General features: G+C 53.3%; 1 protein-coding gene across 5 annotated transcripts in view; it reads left to right on the top strand.

Moving 5' to 3' along the window:
- The window catches only part of FRMD5 (FERM domain containing 5), a 319707-nt gene that overhangs the window by 289703 nt on the left and 5538 nt on the right, over positions 1–24466 (top strand). For all 5 annotated transcript variants that reach the window (XM_004578126.4, XM_058665923.1, XM_058665922.1 and 2 more), the window contains exons 5-13: positions 985–1082; positions 4228–4351; positions 6602–6689; positions 16923–17011; positions 19485–19548; positions 20005–20096; positions 22298–22372; positions 23212–23280; positions 24016–24122. In XM_004578126.4, coding sequence (XP_004578183.1) covers positions 985–1082; positions 4228–4351; positions 6602–6689; positions 16923–17011; positions 19485–19548; positions 20005–20096; positions 22298–22372; positions 23212–23280; positions 24016–24122 — 806 coding nt within the window. The remainder of the gene's footprint in view (positions 1–984; positions 1083–4227; positions 4352–6601; positions 6690–16922; positions 17012–19484; positions 19549–20004; positions 20097–22297; positions 22373–23211; positions 23281–24015; positions 24123–24466) is intronic.

Below are 24466 nucleotides of genomic sequence, written 5' to 3' on the forward strand. Positions count from 1 at the left end.
CCTCACAGCTGTCTTTTCCTCTCTTTAAGGGACCCCTGAGATCATGGATAGCGAAGACCGTACTCCCTGAGCAGCCATTCCAAAACAGAAAGCCATCAGTTCGTTCCATTGTGCTTTGATCCATCTGGTGAAATCAAGAAGCCCTTCCCAGTGCAAAAAGGGCGTAGAAATAAGGACAAAGAGCCAAGTTCCACACTTGACTCCTGACTCTGCTCCTTAGTTGTGTGTTTCAGCAGGAAAACCGCTGAAGTCTTGGCTTCTTTAGCTAGAAAATGGGGGTAGTACCTGTACCTGGCTCACACGGATGTGAGCGTGAGGAGTGCGTGTCCCGTGGACGGGCAGGCTGGAAGGGCTCAGTGTGGACTGTCCTTCATTTCCCACTTCCTGCTGCAGTGGGAGCTTTCTACGGCTGCAGAGACATTGACCACTGTTTCTGCCCCACCTGTGTGCTCCCTCAACAGCACCTCCTCTTCCCCTCTGTTTGAATCTGATTGACCCCTGTAGGCTACTTCCACGTAGGCACAGGTTCTCCTGACAAACCGAGGCTGAACCCCTTCCCGGGTACCTTCCACCATCCGCCCTTCAGTCCATTTCTTGGGAAAGATCCTCAGGCACAGAGGTGACTGTGTGCCCGTCTCTAGTGGCACCATCCTGTTGTCTGGCATTGGAGTGGCCGGAGTCGGCTCCTTCCAAAGCCCAGCACTGAGACGCCCATGCTGTCCTGCCAAGCGCCCTTTCTGTTTTGAGCTCCAGGAGAAAACTGACAGAATGTTTTGAACTAAACCTTAAACCAGTGCAAGGTTGGAGTACTTGAAAGAGTCTCCGAGGAAATGGAAAATGTATTTGTTCTACAGTATGTTTAGAGATTTTTTTTTAAGTGGTGAAAATGTCCTGACAAAGACTTTGAGAGGTGGTGCATTATATATTTATGTCTTTAAAGCCATAAAAAAAAATCCTTTAAAGTTTGTTCTGTTTTCTCTCCAGGTATTTAGTCTTCCTACAGATCAAAAGGGATCTCTACCATGGCCGCCTTCTGTGTAAGACGTCGGATGCTGCCTTGTTAGCTGCTTATATCCTTCAAGGTAATGACTTTTGACAGGATAAATTTGCTTTTCATGCTCAGTACTGATTATATTATTTCAGTTGCCACAGACGACTACTTCTTGGATCTAAATACAATCTAACTTGACACCCAGTCCAAGTTAGAAGATTTTGCCTGTTTCCTCTGGAGCCCAAAATTCTGGCTCACCCAATCCTAACCTGTACCCGAGGTCTAGCACCAGCACTGACCAGCGTTCTGATCCTCTGTGGAGGATTTGCCACGTACCCTGGGTTGATAAAGTTACTTAGACTCCAGGGCAGCACCGAATCAATTTCTTCCTCTTCTCCTAGGCACATCCCTAAGATGTGAAGCAGCTTGGCTTCCTGGTGTCTGTTTCAGAGATCTTTCGGTAGGGTGCTCAAAGTTGAGAGCGTTTCCAAGTAACAAGCACATTTCTTAACACACCAGTAAGTGCCGAGTCCTACCCAGCTGGTTCCCAGATGGACCTTTTTTTCCCCGAAATGATCGGAGAGACAGGCACTCTTCATAGATGTCCCCTTCTTCCACAAAATGAAAAGGTCAGGTGCCACTATCTAAATTTTGCTTGGTTCTTAGCCCTTAAACTGCCATTGCCCCTGGATCATTTTGGACCACAGCACTAGAATCAGGAAGTTTTCCATCCCAGAATCTGAACCCTTATTGGAAATCTACAAACTCCCAGAAGCAACTAGCTAAACATCATAGGGGGAGGTGTTGTAAGTTAGCGGGTGAACTGCAGCATGGGATGCCTGTATCCCATGTCAGAGGGCCTGGTTCTAGCCTTAGCTATTCTGCACTTCCAACCCAACTGCTTGCTAATGTTCCTGGGAGGCAGTTTCATCCAAATGCAAGATTCAGGCACAGGCTTTGGGCTTGGGCCTGGTTCAGCCTTGGCTATTGGGGGAATTTGGGGAAATATAACAGTAGATTAAAGACCTCATCTTGTCACTCTGTCTTTCAAATACATAACCTTTTAAATTTTTTAAAGATTATTTATTTCAAAGACATAATTACAGAGGGAAAGAAAGAGACAGAAAGAAAAAGACCTTCCGTCTACTAGCCCACTCCCCAAGTGGGCACAAAAGCTGGGGCTGGGCCAGGCTAAAGCCAAGAACCAGGAGCTTCCTCCTTGTCTCCCACATAGATTCAGGGGCTCAAATACCTGGGTCATCCTCTTGCTGCTTTTTCCAAGCCATTAGCAAGGAGCTGGGTCAAACATGGAGCAGCTGGAATTCAAACTGATGCCTAAATGGGATGCCAGCATCACAGGTAACGGCTTAAACTGCTACAGCACAGTGCTAACCTCTAAATAAGGATGTATTTATTTTTATTGGAAAGTCAGATTTACAGAGAAGAAGGAGACACAGAGAAAGATCTTCCATCCACTGATTCACTCCTCAAGTAGCTACAACAGCCAGATCTGAGCTGATCCAAAGCCAAGATCTAGGAGCTTCTTCCAGGTCTCCCACATGGGTGCAGGGTCCTAAGGCTTTGAACAGTCCTCTACTGCTCTCCCAGGTCACAGGCAGGGAGCTGGAAGGGAAGTGGAGCATCTGGGATACAAACCGGCGCCCAGCTGGGATCCCAGTGCATGGCAAGGCGAGGATTTTAGTCACTAAGCCCTTGCTCTGGACCCTAAAAAATATTTAAACAAACAAAAAATAATATAGGTATTGCCGTTTTGATTTCTAAGACTCCTATTTTTTTTTTTAAGTCACATAAATAGGAAGTCTAGCAGGTCCTCACTAATTTTAAGATACCCACAGAGTTCCCTTTCATTTTGTTTATTCAAGGGACAGAGATGGTGACAGATAAAGTAGACAAAGATCCTGTCTGCTGATTCACTGCCTCATGGCCTGCAATGGCCCGGACTGAAGTGCCCCAAAGCCAGGAGGCAACTACTTAAACCAAGTCCACCTCCGTGGGTGGCCGGGACCCAACTACATGAGCTGTGTGCTGTTCCCCAGAGTCTGATCCGCAGGAAGCTGGAATCAGCAGCCATGGCTGAGGATGAAACCCAGGCCTTTCAGTGTGGAATGCACACATCCCAGCGTCTAACTGTGAGGCAAGATGCCCACCCCACATGTACTGAGTGTCCAGTATTGACATTTTCCACTTGGCACTTTCTAATTAAAATCAAAATAAATGACCCTAAAACCCAAGTGATCCCAGACTTCAGCTCAGGGTGTGTTGCCAAACAGTAGAGATTCCCAAGTAGTGTAAAAGGCACGGTGAGTTGATTGGTGGTGAGAACGCACGAGGCACAGGTGCAGCTCTGCCACCCATCGTGGGGAGCACTCGCGTTCCCACTCCTCCCCGAGGACGTCTCACCTGAAATGGACGTGGCTGTTAGTAGGGGAGGAAAGAGCGCTGCCACAGACAGCTGAGACCTGCTGCTTCCCTTGGTCATTGCCAGGGGGTCCCCAGGGAGCACCTCCCATGAGAAAGTTGGCTTCCACCTGGGGGCATCTGGAGCCTGCTTTCCTCTGCACTCTCAACAGCTGTAGATGCAGATGAACCCTCGTGCCAGCAGGGGACTGAGAAAGCAACCTGGGGACCTCCTGCCCTCAGTGACACCTACTGGTTAACAGCCACTGCTCCCTTGCCCAGGTCAGCCCTCCGTCTCCGCAGGAGGGAGTCCGATTTGCCCTGAGGGTTGAGTTCTGCTTGTGGGTTGTAGCTCAGACGTCAGTTCTTTATGTTCCTGCTAAAATCCTCAGCGTGAGATTTACGCCTCTAGTCCAGCTCAGACCTTGAAGGTTCCGTCTGGCTAATCCAGCTCACCATTTCCTGTGCTGCCGTGGAGGGCTTTGTGTCCAGGTCCTCTTCACAAGGCTGGGTGGGTGAGGACCCAGATGTTGCTTCTTCCTCTTCTGCAAATCTGCTTGCAGTGACCTTAGCACAGGGTCCAGCCCCGCTGCATCCCTGGTAGACTTGAATCGGCACAGCTTGTCAGCCAAGAGCCTGAGTGTGCGTACTCCTCATCACCTTCCGTGAGCCCGAGCCATGGCTGTGCCCAGGCCCCCGTGCACTCTGTACATCTGAGGTGTGCCTTGGCTTCAGTTGGATGTGTTGACTTCCTGTTGTTTTGTCAGTGACCACTTACATATCTCCACCACTCTCTGCTTCTGCCTTCCCTTCAAAAGCGGAAATCGGCGATTATGACCCAGGAAAGCACCCCGAAGGCTACAGCTCCAAGTTCCAGTTTTTCCCCAAACATTCAGAGAAGCTGGAAAAGAAAATTGCTGAGATTCATAAGATGGAACTCAGGTGAGTGGCTCCCGGCTCAGGTCCTGGCCCACTCAGGTGAGTGGCTCCTGGCTCAGGTCCTGGCCCGTGGCTCCCTGAGAGGCTCTGTGCTGTGAGATCTCTGCTTGCCCGAGGCTGTGAAGGGACTTCCCTGCCTTCCCGAACCTGACAACTGGTCCACTGCCCATGCTACCCAAGCCCTGTGGCCAGAAAGGGAATCACAGATCTGAAAAGTTGCTGTGCTGAGATTCGTGAAGACATAACAGGGAGGGGACAGACTGCGAGAAAGGAAAAGAAAAATGCAGAAGAGGAAAAACGCTATCGAGGAGAGCATGGGTGGGGCTGTGAAAAACAGGCAGGCCTCTGCCCTCAGCCTGTGACATGGTGACAGGTGGCTTCAGGCAGAGGACGGGCTGCCCGCAGCTGCGCAGGTCTCCCAGTACTGTGGGCACCTGCAAGTGCTTCAGCTTGCAAGCACTGCCCAAGCCAGCCCCCGGCCCCGTGCCTCACTCTCCCCAGCTCCTCCTGGCTGCGGAGAATTTGCCAAATCCTATAACACTGCCTCATGGCCCCTCGCCCATGAGGAGTAGGCTTTTTCACAGAAGCTGATTTTAAGCAGCAACAGGGAGTGTGTTCGGGTCCTCCTCTGTGCACCACACTAGAGCACAGAGTCCCCATGCTGGAAACTGCAAAGCATGTGCACACTGCAGTGTTGGGACATAGAATGCTTTGTCATTGTTTGAATACATTGAGGTTTCCTTTGTAATCTTTCACAAGGTTTGTGTGTGATGGCCATAGCTGGGCTGAGGTCAAAGACACACACACACACACACACACACACACACACACACTGCTACCACCAAAAACAAAAACTTTCCACCCTCACTCACTTCAGCCACAATGTAACTCAGAGCCCCCAGCCTTTGTCAGTGGACCCCTGCCCCATCGTGCATGGCAGCACAGGATTCTGACCCTGCCAGAGGAACAGGGGCACCTGTCAAGGTGGCATCCTGGGAGCTTCCATCCTGCCTGGCCTGCACGGCCAAGTTCAAGACCCATTACTCTCTACCGGGGAAATAATGACCCCTTGTGGTACACATCAGAATAAACTCTGCCTTGTGTGGAGCCTCATGGTCCATCAGGATGTGCTGGAGCCGCTGTGAGGTTTTAGATGTTGCAGTCCGGGGAACAGGCCTCTGGAAACTTGGTCCGAGCTGGGGATCCCCTGGGGACTGATGCCTGCTTTGAAGGCAAACTCTGGGGGTGAATGAAGTCCACGGGCAAAGAACAGGGAGCTCCTGGTAGGGCAGCGGCACTGACGCCCGTCACATACCCACCCTCCACTTAGGGTCGCTAGGGACAGTCTGGTCTGCAGCTCCCAGGGACTGCCTGGCCAACAACGACTCGCAGCCCCGTGCACTGGCCTTCGCAGGTGAGGCCTGCCTGTGCTGTCCACTCCTGTGCTTCCGGAGCAGTTGGCTCAGCTTTGCCCAGACCCTTGCCCTGTGCCAGAGCCTGACAGGGATGCCACCTCCAAGCTCGCCCCTGGGTGTGCATCCCCCTGCTAAAAAGGCAGCTGAGAAGGCAGCTTCGTCACCCGGCTCGGAGCTGGACTGGTTTCTTCCATTTCCAGCTTGCTTCCCTTCCGTACTCACCACTATGTGGGCACACACAGTTGTTGTGGAGTGTGGGGGCTCAGCCCTGCCCTTTCCTGCTTCTTACCTAGGATCTCATAGCTGAGAAGCAATGCATTTTTGAGTGCTTGCTTCAGCAGCACATATACTAAAATTGCATTTTTGCGATGGAGAGAGCACCCCCAGCCTGCCAGTCCCCAACACTCCTTGCACACCTTGGAAAAACAAAGAACACATCCTTTTTTTAAAGATTTATTTATTTGTATTAGAAAGGCAGATATAGAGAGAAGGAAATAGAGAAAAATCTTCCATGTGCTGGTTCACTCCCCAACTGGCTGCAATGGCCAAAGCTCAGGTGATCCAGAGCCAGGAGCCAGGAGCCAGGAGCTTCTTCCACATCCCCCATGTGGGTGCAGGGTCCCAAGGCTTTGGGCCATCCTCTACTGCTTTCCCAGGCCACAAGCAGGGAGCTGGATGGGAAGTGGAGAAGCACCATATGGGATCTCAGCGCATGCAAGGCAACAACCTTATCCACTAGGCTACTGTGCCAGGGCCCAAGAGCACATCTCCATAGTTTATTTGGGGGAACCCCCAAGAGAATAGGAAAGCAGAAATCAGTTTATTTTCTTTATTCCAGTGGCCAATCACCAGCAACATCAGAGTTGAACTTCTTAAGAAAAGCTCAAACATTGGAAACATATGGAGTGGACCCTCACCCGTGCAAGGTAAGGCTTGCGTAGAGACTGGCGCCAGGAGCCAGGGACAGTGTGCCCGTGCCCATCACACACCCCTGTGGTGTTCAGGGGGTCAGCTGTTACAATGATAGATCCGGGGGAAATGTCTCACTTAGGAAACTCTGGATTGCATGTTGCATGGTCCTGCGGTGCCACATCCATGTCAGAGGAGTCCGCCTGGCCAGCAGATTGCCTAGTGGGTGCCCTGCGTTGGCAGTAGTGGGTCATTTGGTGAAAGTGGAGAGAGGAAGAAAGAGGAGGCTCCCACGAAGGGTGACCCGACAGCCCAGTGCTGGCCCACCCTTTGCTGATCTGCAGTCGAGTTTCTCTCCCCGAGTGGATTTTATTGGCTACAGTGGCATGAGTCACACTGCGGAAGTGCAGTGGAGTCTGCACCCAGCCCACACCTCTGTGGTCACCTGCCTGGTCAGGCACTTGGTGGCCACGCCCCTCCCACTGCAGCTCCATCCCCAGCCTGAGTGGGGAGGCTCCGGAACCAGCAGAGACGATCTCTCCTCTGGCCTGCGAGAGACAGGGTCAGCAGGGAGCAGGAAGGCAGCATTCACTTGCTCCCAGTATGTAAAGGGAAGCTGCAGACATCCAAGGAGAGCAAACAGGACAGACAGTTCAGTCACTTCCCACAGCTGCTCCAGCATTAATTGTCTCAGACTGAGCACATACCCTGAAAGAAAGTTCTGGTCTCACAGCTCAGAAGACCAGAAGTCAGAGAACAAGCTATGCCTTCGCAGAGCTCCAGGGACTGACTGGCTTAGGGCTGTCTCCTTGGCTTGCTGAGACTTCACGCTGGGCTCCACCCTGACAACCTCTGTGCAGTTCAGCTGCCGCTGTAAAGATCCCATCTCCAGATAAGGCAGGTGTACTTTTGAGAGGGTCATAATTCAGCCGGTAACACCAACTGAGGAACCAGTGACTTGGGGACAAAGCAGTGTTGGCTCTGCACCCCTGATGAGGCGATGGTGATCTCTCTTTCTGGCCTTGGCTCTCATAGGAACTTTTTTTAAAAAAAGATTTATTTAAGGGCCCGGCGGCGTGGCCTAGTGGCTAAAGTCCTCGCCTTGAAAGCCCCGGGATCCCATATGGGCGCCGGTTCTAATCCCGGCAGCTCCACTTCCCATCCAGCTCCCTGCTTGTGACCTGGGAAAGCAGGAGAGGACGGCCCAAAGCCTTGGGACCCTGCACCTGCGTGGGAGACCTGGAAGAAGCTCTGGGCTCCTGGCTTTGGATCAGTTCAGCTCTGGCCGTTGCAGCCACTTGGGGAGTGAACCAGCACACAGATCTTCCTCTCTATCTTTCCTCCTCTCTGTATATCTGACTTTGTAATAAAATAAATAAATCTTTTTTTTTTTTTTAATTTTATTATTATTGGAAAGTCGGATATACAGAGAGGAGGAGAGACAGAGAGGAAGATCTTCCATCCGATGTTTCACTCCCCAAGTGAGCCGCAACGGGCCGGTACACGCCAATCCGATGCCGGGACCAGGAACCTCTTCCGGGTCTCCCACGTGGGTGCAGGGTCCCAAGGTTTTGAGCTATCTTAGACTGCTTTCCCAGGCCACAAGCAGAGAGCTGGATGGGAAGCAGGCCGCTGGGATTAGAACCGGCGCCCATATGGGATCCCGGTGTGTTCAAGGCGAGGACTTTAGCTGCTAGGCCACTGTGCAAGGTCCTCTCATAGGAACTTTGAGAACAGTGTGACGCTCAGAAGTCCGGCTCATCTTCCCTCCCCAGCTTCCTCACGGCCTATGTTATAGAAACCATTCTTGTTTCTAAGGAAGAACTGATGTGTAAATGCTTGCAGTTCAGCAGAACTCTATAGAGAAGTGCCCTCTGGAGTAGAGGTGGTTGATGCCCATCCCCCGTCCACTGCTTGGAGGCATCTGGGGGGCTGGGAGTGAGGAGAGCTTCAGGGACAGCTTGCCCTCAACTGGTCCTGCTGTCCTTCTGGTGTCTTTGAGTGTTCTCTGAGCCCTGCTTTCCTGGTTGGTATGAAAGTTCCCAGCAGGTGCTCAGTAACCGGGCTCCCCAAACTACTGACATTACAAGACATTAAAATTCAGAACTACCTAAAGGTAGACGGGCTCGTCAGAAGCAGCTGGCTCAGCTCTGCCTTTGAATCCAAAACCAGCTGGTTACCTTGAGGCCATGTGTGGTTGCAACTGACCCAAGGTGGGTAGGGAGTTTACACCATTGTCCATGGGGTACGGTGGCTGCACATCGTTACAGCCATCCTATCACCCAGCCCAGCATCCAGCCCAAACCCACGTGCGCCCTGCTCATCCTTGACTTCAGTAAACTGCCCATCACTGGACATGGAAGGCTGGAAGAGACTACAGGAGGAGCTAGCACAGCTCAGTCCCAGCCAGCCTGTCTCCCAGCCAGCAGCAACTCCACAAGGATGAGGGGGGTGGGAGGAAGTTCATGGCACATCTTCCTTAGCAGCCCCATGGAGACCTTTCATGTTGTTTTCTCATATCATTGTCATCCCAGCCCTGGAAGGTGGCTGTCCTTCTCCCTGTCTCATAGATAAGAAGTCAGGCTTCCTGGGAAGCTGTAGTCCACAGGGTCCCGAGTGGTAGAGCAAGGGGCCAGACAAGTCACTTGCCAAGGTGCAGGACCCAGTGAAGACCAGAAGCCCCGGGAGACTTCTCTTGGGACTGGGGTGGGAGCAGTCATCTCCTTAGGTTTTCGGGGCCTGGTTCCTGGGCCATGTGGCTTTGGCTGACCCAGGGCCAAGTCAGGGTCCTGCTGGGACCTCATCTGTGGTCCCTCAGCTCCTGTCAGTTGGCCTTCCCAAGCCAAGTGGACAAACATTTTGGGAGCTTTTATTCTTGTCATTAAGTAGAGTCACTTTGGTGATAAGCTCCCAGGCACTCCCCTTAATGTTGCAACAAGGAGAGCTGAAGGAAGCTGGCACACTAAGTGCAATAAATACCAATGATTTCTATTAATAGAGGCAATTACTGGGCCCGGGGAATCTGGGGCAGGCAGCCCTGGGGAGGGCACAGAAGAGGAATCATTTTGATAATTAAATGAGAGCAGAACGATGCTTTGGCTAGGCTCTGGTTCCTTGGACCAATGAGGAAGCTACTGCTCATCCTGTGTATGGCGGTGGCCTCCTCCTGCCCAAAGTGTCCTTGTCTGGCTCAGGGACTAGGCCCAGGGAATCCTATGAACCCAGGCCAGGCTGGCCAGAGCTCCGCTAGCTCGCTGCCTTGCAGTAATCCCGACACCCTGAACTCATACAGCTCTGTCCCCAGCACTGCCTTCAGCCCTCACGCTCTAGCTGGAGTGCCCAGCTGCCAGAGGACAAGGTGGAACCAACCCCTGGCTGTGTATGTTCCTCAGCCCTGACACCTCACCAACCTCGGGAGCCACCAGCCTGTCCTGTCCAGGTGCACTGTGTCTGTTTTCCTGTCCCAAACCATGCAGCCACAGGCAGTGGCGCCCCATGGCCTGCTGAAAAGGCCACCCTGGTTTATAGAGCCATCCAGACATCCAGCCGGTACCCAGGCTCATTACTGCTGAGTCTGTGTGAGCCAAGGACTTACATATATCATCTCATTTATTCTTTACAATGTCACTACCAAAAAGATATTCCTGTCCTCATTTTATTCCAAGAGCACTGAGCCACTGTAGGTACAGATAAAGACAGATAAGACGGACATCAGAAGTCCCCTGTGAGGGACTAACATGCCCTGGGTTGCTAGTTAGGATCTAGGCGTGTCTATGTTTTTTCCAAGTGTTGTTTCTGGTTTGCCCTCTGGGGATATGGCACTTCATTAGGAACCAAGCATTTCTCACTGCCAAGTCTGCAATTATACAACGAACACTGGAATCACTGTGTAAGAGTGTACACTCGCCAGTGTGTTGTGCTTTGTATGGACCAGAGAGAATGGATTTCAACAGGCTATAAATGTGATCAACTACCAAGAGTAAAATGATACTGTTTGTTCCTCTGTCCCTGCAACAGATCACTACTTTCATAATCCAGCCACCTACCCTCCTCTCTGCCTCCAAACTCCCTCCTCCATCTTGGTTAGTTGCTCCTGACCTGAGAGAAATAGAACGGCAAAGGCCAGAAGTGACTCTCCCAGCCTCTCTCAGCTGCACTGTAGGGTGTGAGCACCACTGCTGGAGTGAAGGGCCTGACAAAAGCCACCTCGAGGGCAAGTTTTCCCCAAGACTCCATTGCTGGAGGGTCATGGCACAAGGCCAAGCCTCTTGTGGTGCCATCACCGCCTCTGCCATTTCTGTCGTACTGTCTGTAACCACGTCAAGTGTGTTGCAATTGCGTGGTTTTCATGTCTGCTTAAGGTCCCTAACCATGGGCTTTCAGAAATGGGCCCAAGCACAGCGTGTGGAGTCATCTTCCCTATGGTTTGTTCAGGATCCAGAGGCTTCATCCACCAAGACAGACTGAATGTCCTGAGCTTGGAGGGGATGCCGAGTGCTGTGCACCTGCCTCACCCACTTTGTCCGGGTGGAGACAGGAGGTGGCAAGCTGTGGGCATGGCAGATGCCCAGATGTTCCTACTTCTTCAGTCAGTGCTTGGAAGCCCCACACCCTCCTCTGGGCAGAATGATGATCCCAGGCCAGTGCTGGGTAGCCTGGGGGTTCCTCTGGCCCACGGGAATAGGCGTACCTGCAGCCTTCTCTGCCCTGGCAGCGCGGTACTTGGGCCGTCTCCCTAAAATTGGCTGCATTTCTTCAGCACTTACATTATTATCCTCATTTCACAAATGAGGAACCTGAGACTTGGAGCAGTTTGGGCATAAGGCAAGTAAGAAGCAAAGCTAGACTAAGTGCACGAGGAGAAAAAATCAAAACATGGTGTATTCCTTTTCATTATTTTTAAAGTATTTATTTATTTTATTGGAAAGGCAGACTTACAGAGAGGAGAAACAGAAAGATTTTCCACCTGCTGATTCATTCCCCAAATGGCTACCATGGCAGGAGCCGAGTTGATCTGAAGTCGGGAGCCAGGAATTTCTCCCAGGTCTCCCAGGCTGGCGCAGGGTCCTAAGGACTTGGGCCACCCTCTGTTGCTTTCCCAGGCCATAATCTGGAGCTGGATGGGAAGTGGAGCAGCCAGGACATGAACTGGTGTCCATATGGGATCCTGGCGCTTGCAAGGCGAAGATTTAGCCAGGCTCAAGAAGTATATATATATGATTTTTATTTCTGTAAAAGGCAGAGTCAGAGACAGAAAATCTTTCGTCTGCTGGTTCACTCTCAAATGGCTGCAGTAGCTAGGGTTGGGCCAAGCCACAGCCAGGAGCTACATCAGGGTCTCACACTTGGGTGCAGGAGCAGGTGGAAGACCTTTCTCTCTGTCTCTCCTCTCTGTAAGTCTGCCTTTCCAATAAAATAAATAAGTATTTAAAAAAAATAATGAAAATCCCTATTGCTTTCCCAGGCACATAAGCAGGGACTTGAGTCAAGAGTACAGCAGCCGGGACCTGAACTGGCACCTACTGGGATGCCTCAGCAGATGATGGCTTATCCTTCCATGCCACAGTGCTGTCCTTGAAAAAAGTAATTTTTTTAAAGATTTATTTATTCTTACTTCAAATCAGAAATATATAGAGAGAGGAGGAGAGACAGAGAGGAAGATCTTCCGTCTAGTGATTCACTCCCCAAGTGACCACAATGGCCAGTACTATGCCAATCCAAAGCCAGGAGCCAGGAACTTCCTCCACGTCTCCCATGTGGGTGCAGGGTCCCAGGGCTTTGGGCCGTCCTCGACTGCTTTCCCAGGCCACAAGCAGGGAGCTGGATGGGAAGCAGGGCTGCTGGGATTAGAACCAGCGCCCATATGGGATCCTGGTGTATTCAAGACGAGGACTTTAGCCACCAGGCCACCGCGCCGGGCCCAGTAATTTTTTTAACCTCACAGCCAAAGAAGTGAACTAGTTTCGTTGCTTACTATAGAGTGAGCCTGGCAGGCAGGCGGTACCTGTGGGAAAGCTGTCAGGATGGGAGATTTCATTCCGCCTCCCAGATCCAATAGTGGCTCAGTCCTGCAGGTCCTGATTTCATGCCAACTGGGGAGGATGTGCACAGGGGAGGCGGAAGAGTGGAGGCGAGTGTTGTCACTCTCTCTTCCACCTTGTTCCTCTGTCATCACTCCAACTTGTTATTTTACACTCAGCTCTCACAGGGACGCTCGTAAGAATGCCATACTAGACGACAGGGACGTTCCAGAGGAAGTGTCAGTGGGGTCCCTGCTTGGAGCCTCACGCCAGCAGAGCTGTGTCAGAGATGAGGTCGCTGTCCTGCCAAGCCCTAGCCCTCCCTGCTTGCTGAGGCTCACATGCTAGAGTCCTGTGGGCACCATGCTGGCCGCTGGCCGCCCGCCACCCCCTGTGGGCCCAAGCGCTGGCCTCCTGCCCTGACCTTCATCTGCAGCTGTTGCAGCTGAAGTTGTGTAGACGAGTAGGAGGCTGGACTGAGATGGCTGCAGGTGATGTGGCCTCACTGGGGTGGGGGCCCGGGTCCCTCCATGTTCCAAAGACACCGGGTAGGGCATCCCTCGGCGCAGCCTCTGCCTCCCCAGGATGCCAGCCCTCAGGGCACTGTGAGGTGCGGGTGAGCAGTGCCAACTGGGATGACTTGGCTCACCGCCCGCCTCTTCCCTCCCTGTCCTTGGGACACCTCGTGGAGCTCTAGGTCACAGCATCCAGCCACGCTCCCCGCCACTCGAGAGTTAGAGATCACCCCAAATCCTTCTCCGTAGACCCTGAACAAGAGATTTCTCCTTTTTAAATTCTATCTTCCCACATGAGTAAGAGTTTAAATGCATCAACATCAGGAAAACAGTATAAAGTTGTTTTGGAAAGCATTCCTATGAGATGGCCGACGGCCACTAGCAGCGTCAGATGCTTGCTGCGTGTGACTTACGAGGAAGGTAGTACTTTTTTCTCCAATTTTTTTTTTGGAAAGGCAGATTTACAGAGAGAAGAGACAGATCTGCTGTCCACTGATTCACACACACACACACACACACACACCCCACCAAATAGCCGTAGCAGCTGAAGCTGAGCCAGTGTGAAGCCAGGAGCCAAGAAGCCCCTCATGGTCTCCCACACAAGTGCAGAGAGTTGGTCAAAAGTACAGCAGCTAGGACCTGAACTGGCACCTATGGGGTGCTGCCGTGGCAGATGGTGGCTTGGCTTTGGGCCGTCCTCTGCTACTTCCCCAGACCGTAAGCATGGAGCTGGATGGGAAGTGGAGCAGCGGGACACAAACCGGTGCTCATATGGGATGTTGGCACTTGTAGGTGGAGAATTAGCCAATTGAGCCATAGCACTGGCCCCAAGGTAGGTAGTATTTTCAACCTTAATTTTATGATGAAGAGTCTGAACCATGGGGAAACTAATGGCCTGGCCATAATCACACAGTGGGTGGCAAAATCAGACCTGGACTTCAGGCATCTGAGCTGGAGTCCACAGGCCTGCGGATCCGATGAGGGGTTCTTCTGGCCTCACCGCCCATGTGGATTGGAGTGGGAGGATCGGGGGGACGGCGCCTGCCCACCCTTCCTGCCTCGGCTGCTCTCCCTGCTGTTTATAGGCACTGGCTGTCTCCTGCAAGCCTGATCCAGTCCCCCAGTCCTTCCTCTGTGTCAGGGGTTGTAAAATACCACTCTTTAAAAAAAAAAAAACATATACTTACTTACAGAAATCATCTACGTGCTGATTCACTTCTCCCACACAGTCACAATGGCCAGGGCTGGGCCCGACTGAAACCAGGAGCTTCAGTCAGGCATCCCCACCCCATCCTCGCACACCTGCAGTTTCAGGACCTCCTTGGCTCCCGGGCTCTCTTGTGCAGGACCCAAGTGCTTGGACCATCCTATGCCGCTTTCCTAGGTGCATTAGCATGGAACTGGATTGGAAGTGGAGCAGCCAGGACTCGAACCAGCATCCATACGGAATGCTGGGATTGCAGTGGCAGCTTGACCAGCTGTACCACAGTGCTAGCCCCCACCACTGTGCTAGCCCCCACCACTCACCCACCCCACCTCACCTCTGTATTTCCCGCATTGTGATCCATCTCACTGTCGCCTCCTGCTGGCCTATTTGGTACCAGCACAAATGCACTTGCATCTCTACCCCCGTCCTGGCACACCTGCAGTTTCAGGACCTCCTTGGCTCCTGGGCCCTCTTGAGCCCCGCTCCTGACCCAAATCTCTGCCCAGTCGGCCAGGTCAGCAGTGATGCCTCCTGGCAGGAACAGAGTAATACCAGCCACCCAGCACTGCTGCCGAGCAGGAGCCAGCCAGCCGCAGGGCTTGGCAGCATCTCCACTCAGGTTATTTTTAAATAGCCTTTGCTGTGCCCATGGTGAGTGACTTTGTGCCTGCAGCCAAGAGTCGGGATCACTACAGACGCTGAGGAAAGCGCAGTGACAGTGCCCTGATCAGAAAGGTTTGCACACTGCACAGTCAATTCCATAGGCCCAGAAGCTCGTGTTTATAACTCTTACTCCAAGAGTCAGTTTTTATGTTTTGTGGTTCTAGGGGTCTTTTTCTTGTTTGTTTACGAGGGAGAGGAGGAGGGGTAGAAAAACAGAACAAGGAGGGTTGGTGCCATAGCAAAGTATGCCAGGGCTCTGCCTGCAACACCAGCATCCCATATGGGTGCTAGTTCACGTCCAGGCTGCTCCGCTTCTGATGCAGACCCTGCTTGTGACCTGGGAGGGCAGCAGAGAATGGCTCAGATCCATGGACCCCTGCACCCACACGGAAGACCAGGAAGACAGTCCTGGTTCCTGGGTTAAGATCATCTCAGATCCAGCCACTGTGGCCATGTGGAGAGCGAGCCAGCAGATGGAAGCTGTCTCTCCCACATGCACCTTCCTTCTGTAACTGCCTTTCCAATTGGAAAGAAATTACAGAAAGAAGGAGAGACGGAAAGATCTTCTGCCTGCTAGTTCACTCCCCAAGTGGCTGCAACAGCCAGCTGGAGCTGCTTCCAGGTCTCCCATGCGGGTGCAGGTCCCAAGGCTCTGTGCCGTCCTCGACTGCTTTCCCAGGCCACAAGCAGGGAGCTGGATGGGAAGTGGAGCTGCTGGGATTAGAACCGGCGCCCATATGGGATCCTGGCACATGCAAGGTGAGGAGTTAGCCTCTAAGACACTGCACCGAGCCCAAAATAAAATAAATCTTTTTTAAAAGGCAGGGGTTGGGGGAGGAAGAAGGGTGCTCCTGCCTGCTGGGTTGCCCCCTCCCTGGTAACCAAGGCCACCAGAACCACAGGACCTTCTTTAAAAAAAAATTTTTTTTTTTTAATTTTTATTGGGAAGTAAGATAGGAGAGGAAGGTCTGTCTGATGATTCACTCCCCAAATGACCTCAACGGCTGGAGCTAAGCCAATCTGAAGCCAGGAGCCCAGAGCTTCTTCCAGGTCTCCCACATGGGTGCAGGGTCCCAAGGCCTTTGGCCATCCTCGACTGTCTTTTCAGGCCACAAGCAGGGAGTTGGATGGGAAGCAGGGCCGCTAGAATTAGAACCGGCGCCCATATGGGATCCCAGGTGTGCAAGGCGAGGACTTTACTCACTAAGCTACCGCACCAGGCCCACAGAACCACAGGACCTTCTTAACTGACTTCATACCTGCAGCAGTCTGTTTTTAAGATTCATCTACGTTGTGGCATGAGTCAGTCTTTCCTTCCTTTTACAAAAGAATACTCCGTTATGCCACAATATACCGCATGTTCACTCATTCATCTGTCAGTGGTGCTGGGCTGGCTGGTTTCTGTTGTTACTGCAAACGGTGCTGCCGTCAGCATGGGCACCCTCCTTTCTGTGCTGACATACTTGTTGTCTGGAGTACAAACCTAGGAGTGGAACTGCAGACCTCCTCACCATATTTATCCACTTGAGGAACCTGCAAACTGCTTCTCCGTGCCACCTCACAGTTGCAGTCCCACCAGCCATCCGGGAACTCCCATCCTCTAGGGGCACCATCCAGGGCTGGTCACAAGGGCCTGCTGAGGTTGATGCCGTCACAGCACGCAGATCCACAGGACGGAGGCTCAGAGAGGCCCTTGCCTGCGGTCACACAGCTGGCCAGTGGCAGGGCTGGGCCTAGGCCATGGCCTTGTCCGTGTGCCCCAGGGGAAGCCCGCCTTGCCTTTGAACCACTCACCCTTTCTCTCTGTGCCCGCGTCACCCCATGAGAAGTCTTTCTGTATTGCAGGACGTGTCGGGAAATGCCGCGTTTCTGGCCTTCACGCCCTTTGGGTTTGTGGTTCTCCAAGGAAACAAGAGGGTCCACTTCATCAAATGGTGAGTGTCTTCCACATCAGGCTAGCTCAGAGTCCTTGGGGAGGGCTGCGGCTCCCATGCCCTTTGGCTGTGACTGGACAGTTGGGACCAGAGCAAGCCCACCACAGTTTTCTATGGACAGTGGTGACTGATGTGGGAGGTGGCTTGCACCCCAGGGATCCTGCCCCTCCAGGAGCTATCTCGGAGGGCCAGCTGCCTCCAGAGAGACACAAGGTGTGGAGGTTTGGTTTCTGGGGAGGATGAGGCCAATGATAGAGAAGCAAAGTTCCTGTGAGGTCGGAGTCCCTGGCGCCAAGTCTTTCTGTGCTGCAGGACATGTCGGGAAATGCTGTGTTTCTGCCCTCCTGGGGGCAGTGTGTCACCTTGTCACCCTGGCAAAATGCCCTCATACCTGCCCCCACCGTGGGCCTTTCATTTCTGAGAGCACCCGGGTTGCTCTGTCTGCAGGGGCCATAACGTCCTGTGTCCCAGCGGGTGTCTCCCCACTCTCCTTTCCCCCACCCCCCACCTCGGCCACGGCAACTCCCAACCGCTGCGCTCCTGGCCTCTGGAATGGCTGCGGGCACAGACCCTGGGTAGCCTGGAGACCCTGCTGCTGGCTGGCCCATGCAAGCATGGCAGCCTCTTCAGAACACCCTGCAAGCCCTCGCCACCGCCGGCCGGCTCCCCCCACGGGCTTGCCTGTGTGGCTTCTCTGTCCAGCAGGGCTCAGCAGAGGGTCCGGGAGATGCCTCCTCTCATGGTTCCTTTGCCTTCTCCAGAAACCCCATGGAGAATCTGAGTACTGAGCAGCTTCTGGGGGTGCTACAAGGCACCTCCCCTTCTGCGCCCCACAGCTCCCTGACTAAGCCGGTGGCCCCTCCAGCCCACAGGGCCCTTGTAAACAGTGGCCACATGGTGATGGCCCTGGGTGACCTCTGCAACAGGAGCCACGTTAGCCTAGCATGCCCCTTCCTAAGTGACCCTTCACTGGGCTCTCCTTGGGGGAGATGTGAGGGTTTGGGGTTTCCAGTCCAACAGAATACTGTTCAGAAAAGTCCATGAGCAGGACCCAGCCACAGGTGGAACATCTGCCACATGGACACATCTGGCCAATTTGGGCCACATTTGGACCAGCTGCATGTGTCCTGAGGTTCCCTTTAGGGCAGATGTAGCTCTTAGAAACACCTGCCACCCCTCAGTTGTCCTTACCCTTCCAGAAGCCAGGATGCCTTCCTACCCTGCCCATCCCGTTCTCCCACATCTGCTTCTTTCTAAAGCTTTCCCCATCTACCGCTACTTCAGGAAGTCTCTTTACCAAGTCCCAACAACAGGGGGAAACCCAGCTTGTTGCAGCCAACCCCCAATGACCTGTGTGCTTGTCTGTGCACCAACCAGTTAATATTTACTGTATTCTTCGTGTGTATAAGAGATGGAGGACTGGCTGGAGGAAGGAGATGGAGGGAATGCTGTGTGGCTGTTTTGCGCTGGGTTGCGGGTGAGAAGTTGTGCAGTAGCACAGAGAACAAGTAGCTTTCCTGTTCCCTCAATTGGCTTGTGGCAAACCGGGCACCTGGCTCTGTACTGCCTTTTTGCTCCTTCCAAGGACACTGAGGAAATCTCCCCAGAAGTCACAGAGAAACCAAGGGGAGGCAGGTGTGTGGCAGCAGAGAAACAGGGCACGCAGGGAGGCTGAGCGGGCAGCTTGGTCGGGCAAAGAAGGGGCCCGAATGACCTGGGCCAAGGCTGCTCCTCTGGCCCTCGGGGGCATCCACCTGAGACCTGCTCCTTTCCCCGTGTTTTAAAAATATCTCCTGGGCTGAGGGTAGCACACGGAGGTGAGGTCCAGGCCATGCCATGCATAGTAACCATGTCACTTCTGATTTGTGTCTGTCCCGCGGGCGACAGCCCCACAATCCTATTTGCCTCTTTACTGCAGCCATTCACTGGGGTGGCTTCAAGCATTTTTCTACAATTACCCCTAAGCCCCTTTCCTGTCAGTACACTGCATGGCTGTTCCATGTAATTTGGTACATGGCCCTGTCCCGCCTGGAGACTGCGTTTTCCTTCTGGCGGCACAGCCACCTGAAACATCGCTCCCTCCGCACCTGTTGCCTTATCCCCTTACCTGTTGTACTGTGAACTTTGGCCTCGTCAGCTGTTTGTGGCCTTGCGTGTTTGACAGCCCAGATAACGCACCTGTGTTGTGAGCCAAATCCTAACCTGACCCCCGACAACCCCTTTTTCGTGTTTCCCCTTTGCAGCCACAGTTGATGAGCCCAAAATCCTTGACCCCTTGATTTCACTGTGATTGCCCAGAAAAGTGTGGCCTCAACTGTCCCGACAGCCCTTCTCTAAGGCCACTGCACTGCTCTCGTGTTTCAGTTCTAATTTTGGCTATGCCTGTGCAGCGCCTGGAGCCCCTTCCAGCTGCAGCAGGGCTGCAAACAGGCAGCACACAAGGAGGTGACAGGCACTCTGTTTGTACTCCTAGGAATGAGGTGACCAAGCTGAAATTTGAAGGGAAAACTTTCTATTTATACGTAAGTCAGAAAGAGGTGAGTGCTGGCGTCCTTCTCTTCAGGGACAAGGGGAGTGGGGTGCAAGCCTGGCTAAGGGGTCCAGGTAGATCCAAGCCACCTGCATGCTCAGCCAAGACCAAGGTCAAGACCTGGAGGTGAGGTACAGGGGGAGTGGGAGGCTGATGGTACCCAGGGGTTCCCACCAAGAGATCCCAACCCCTAGATTCTTTTTCCACACATGGAAATTCCACACCCCACTTTATCTCTCCTGGTTCAACCTGAGCTGGCTGAGGCGCACTCGGCTGGGCTTGCCAGGTGTGAGATGATGGCCAAACAGTTGCATCCCAGTGGGTCCGGCCGGCTAACTGTCCAACCAGCTGGCCGCTGGGGCCTCCACAGCCCAGGCGTCTCGGACCTAGACTGCTTCACCCTTCACATCACCGACCCCCTCAGCCGTTTCCATGTTAGATTTTTTTTTTTTTTCTTTTTCAGGAGAAGAAAATCATTCTCACCTATTTTGCACCAACTCCAGAAGCCTGCAAGCACCTCTGGAAATGTGGGATTGAGAACCAAGCCTTCTACAAGTAAGTGGACAACTCAAGACAGGGGCTATCTTTAAGCAAGGAATCAGTAACAAACTATTTTTAGAGGGAATAAGGGCGGGCGGGCAGACTAAGAAAGGAGACGAAATGACCAAGTGAGACTTTCAGCAAAACCCCAGGCTCCTGCCAGGCACACGCTGCACCACTGGATGTCCCCAGCCAAGGTCTGAGGGCGAGTTTCAGCTGCAGAGAACGTCTGGGCCTTTGAGGGCAGGGGTTGGCCAGGAAAAGCCAATGCATGCCCAACAGGAGTCCAGCGTCCCAGTGAGGCTGTTCAGGTCTCTGGGAGGCCGGAACACAGCAGCCACAGCCCTACTGGGTCAGCTTCCTGGTGAGTTGATGCAGGGGTAGGCCGAGTTAGTACCAACCCTTCCAGGTGTGTCACTGCCAGGTGTCACCAGTGACAGCCCGTGGGCCCAGGAGCCTGGGATAGAATGGCTGGAAGCAGGGGAGGGACCAGGTTTGAGCAGAGCCCAGAACTTTGCTAACCAAAGGATTTGAATGGCTAGGCAACGTTGGGTTTCTGTTCCCTTTAAAAAAACAAAACGGCGAGAAAAGCACCACAAAGGAGGCAAAGAAATGGCCCATCAAGAAACGAGGCTGATGCCAGGTGAAATCTTTGGTCTTTTTTTTTAAATAGAAGGTAATGCTGTATACTTTAATAAGATGCATGTTAAGACAGAGTATGTCATCTCTAGCAGGGAAGCCCAACAGGCCACTCCCTGCATCCCTCAGCTGCACCACCCAGGAGATCAAACTCCACACCACCAACCTGGGGGCAGACTGCTGCTCCCTGGCCTCTGGTATGGGATGCCAGCTGCAGGACTGGTCCCTTCCAGGGTACTGGAGCCACAGTGACAGAGGTTACCTCTTGGTTAAGCTCTCTGACTTGGTTCTGAAGAACACTCAAGAGAGCTGGCCTGAGCTCCTTGACCCCCCATCCAGGGAAAAACTCTTCATTTGCTACCACCTATCACTACACCCCAGCAGAGGCCTGCCCCATGCCGAGCTGCCCGGGCCTGGCACGCGTGGCAGCAGGCTCTCGTTCTCTCTCCGTCAGTTGCTCCCTCACACACACTCTGCCAAAGGAGACAGCCAGAAGCAGTCTCCTTGGCTCCTCCAGTGGCATTTCTTAAGGCCCTTGTTTGGTTTTGGTAAATCTGTGTCATGGAATTCACTTTCCACAGAGTCCCAGCGCTGCCCAGTGCCCGCTGGAGCCGAGGTTCTCGGGGCTTCCCCGGGCTCTTAATGCTGTCACTGTGAAGAGCTTCTCACTGGCCCTGGCCCCCTAGGCCCACCTTAGGTCAGCGCCTTGAAGGGAGGTCAGTCAGCTGGGTGCTTTCTCCCTGCAGCTGAGTTGGGTACTCACTGCCTACCAGCCCAGGGGGTAGTGGGGTGCTTCCTTGCCATCTGTGCCGTAGTTTCTTTGGAGCTGCTGTCACTGGCCCTCAGATCTTTCTGGGCAGTTCTGCCTAAGCTTCCTTGGCTAAGGAAGAGCTACTGAGATCAGGAGAGCCCCTAGAAGGGAGGTTTATGAGGCCCAGGACCTCCCAGAGTCTCCACATCAGCTGTGTGCAGCCCTTAGGGTAGGCTGGGCAAGGGAGGTAGCTCCAAGTGTAGTGATGGCAGTTTGTTGAAGCTAAGCTGCTCTCCACCCTGCAGGACTTGTCAGAGCCTTAACTGTAATGCTCTTTAGGACTGATCCTCCCAACAGGGAGATTGAATAGGAAGAGGGGTCCCCAATCCCTACCTTCTCCTGCACCCACAATTCCTCATAGCCATAATCCTCAAATACTAAGACTGGAACCAGAGGTCAAGCAGTCCCAGCTCCATCCTTTGATAATTAACAATACTGAGGCTGAGAGAGAAATGCTCCTGAGGTCTCACAGCTGACAGGGGACAGGTGGCACTCTGCGAGCACCCCAGCATTTTGCCCTCACGACTGCGGGTGAACACCAACCCCCGTGACACATCCCTGGGGAGCGTCCCTTCTCCTGGCATTAAGTGGCTTTCCACTGAGGGTGGCTGGCTGTTAGCACAGTCCTGGGGTCCCTCATGGGAGTCGGAGACAAGTGCAAGACTGTCAGGCTTTTTCCTGAGTGGGTCCCCCGGTGGTCCTGAGGGGAGCTGCCCTGGCCTGGAGGAGGCCGTCTCAGACCCTCTGTTGCTCCGCTTTGCTGCAGGCTGGAGAAGTCAAGCCAAGTCCGCACAGTGTCGAGCAGCAACCTGTTCTTCAAGGGGAGCCGGTTCCGGTACAGGTCAGTGACTGCCGTGAGTAACATTCTAGATCCACTGGCAAAGCCTTCTCTGCAGGACAGGCCCTCAATGGTTCTTACCCTTGAAAACCAAGGGGAACTTGGAGAAAAACATGAGGTTTCTGCCCAATTCACCTGTGGACTAACCCTGTCTGTCCTTCCCTGCAGTTGTTTTTTGTGTCTTAGAGGCATATCTCCTCCTCCCAAGAGCAGCTAAATGAAAGCTGTCAGTGATTTTCCTTCATGTCACTGTCCAAAGGTGGAAGGAGAGAAGTGTGAGAGATGGAACAGGGCCAGGCTGGGCAGTGAGAGATGGAACAGGGCCAGGCTGGGCAGTGAGAGATGGAACAGGGCCAGGCTGGGCAGTGAGAGATGGAACAGGGCCAGGCTGGGCAGTGAGAGATGGAACAGGGCCAGGCTGGGCAGTGAGAGATGGAACAGGGCCAGGCTGGGCAGTGAGAGATGGAACAGGGCCAGGCTGGGCAGTGAGAGATGGAACAGGGCCAGGCTGGGCAGTGAGAGATGGAACAGGGCCAGGCTGGGCAGTGAGAGATGGAACAGGGCCAGGCTGGGCAGTGAGAGATGGAACAGGGCCAGGCTGGGCAGTGAGAGATGGAACAGGGCCAGGCTGGGCAGTGAGGACTCAATCCTCCATGAAAAAAGATCTCAAGGAACCCAGGGAGGGCGAGCCCTCCAGGCCAGGCTGTCGTGACATTCTAGCACTCTCCTAGCAAGCGAGCCCTTTCCACTGACCACTGCAGCAGGAAGGCCAAAGAGGCCCGCGTCTCGGACAGATGCCCTGGCTCACTGCTTGCCACCTGTTTTTATTACACTACTTCCAGTGGGCGCGTTGCAAAGGAGGTTATGGAGTCGAGTGCCAAGATCAAGCGGGAACCACCAGAAATACACAGGTAGGCTGCCAGGGGCTTTTCCCAAAACCACCCCCATCTTGGATCTCAGAACCTGGAAAGATGCAGAATTTTGAGTGTCGTGTAGCTCCTCAACATCGTGGCTGCTACAGGGTCAGAAGTGCAGGACTGGGGGAGGAAACCTTTCTCAGCTAGATTGGGGAGGTGCGGGGAAGAGAGCGCTGAGAGAATGAGGAAGGGCAGGTTACTACTTACAGACAGCACAGCAGCCCCAGGAGCCACCCTACGTAGGCATTCTCTTTGGCTTCGCAAGTCTTGACCCGGACACAGACCCTGCAAGATGCACCCAAGCAGAGTATTTGGTTCTGGAATTAACCCATTACAGGAAGTCAGGGACAGACTCCCTACCCTGCCAAGCCGTCTAAAATCACTTCAGGAGCCACACTTCAAGCATTTCCAGCAGCCTATCCTGTAGAACCTGCAAAGACCTACAAAGAATATGACTGGCCAGGAGGGCAAGGATGTGACTGTCAGTCCCAGGATGCAGGGGCACTGTACAACCACAAGTCCTCCCTGGGCAGCTGTGCCCTCTGGGACCACACTAAGGAGAAAGTTTCAATGAGACTGATGCTTAAATGGAATTGTTTGGGATGCAAAGACAAACAGAAGGAAGTAAAGACTTCTTTTAAAAAGGTAGATAATTCTGGTAGGCAGGACTCAACTGCAAGTGCCTACCACATTCATCGGTATACCGTTCACATTGTTCTTCGCCCTCAGAGCGGGGATGGTTCCCAGCCGCAGCTGTCCCTCCATCACGCACGGCCCAAGGCTGAGCAGCGTCCCCAGGACCCGCAGAAGGGCTGTCCACATCTCCATCATGGAAGGTGAGCCCAAGGTGGAGAGGATGGCTGGGCCTCAGGGTGGGACGAGGGGTGCAGAGACAGGTAGCCAGCTCACACCTGCTGTGTCCTGGGATGTGGGCCTGGAGAACAAGATGTTGGGTGAGCCCTGGGATCTGTGCATTGGCCTACCTGGGCTCTAGGCAGTGCTGACATGGCCTTCTATCAGGAGCTTCACTTGTTTTCCTGACCTAACTGATCTTAGCACACGGTCAGCACAGCCAAGACCGCTAACCAAGTGATGACAACTTCAGGGGTAGGAAGCAGTCCTGGGGCACTCAGCCTCACTTCAGTCAAGGGTAAGGAAATCCAGTGTACTCCTCACCCCC

This window comes from Ochotona princeps, chromosome 6, assembly GCF_030435755.1.
Source record: "Ochotona princeps isolate mOchPri1 chromosome 6, mOchPri1.hap1, whole genome shotgun sequence".
Lineage (NCBI taxonomy): Eukaryota > Metazoa > Chordata > Mammalia > Lagomorpha > Ochotonidae > Ochotona > Ochotona princeps.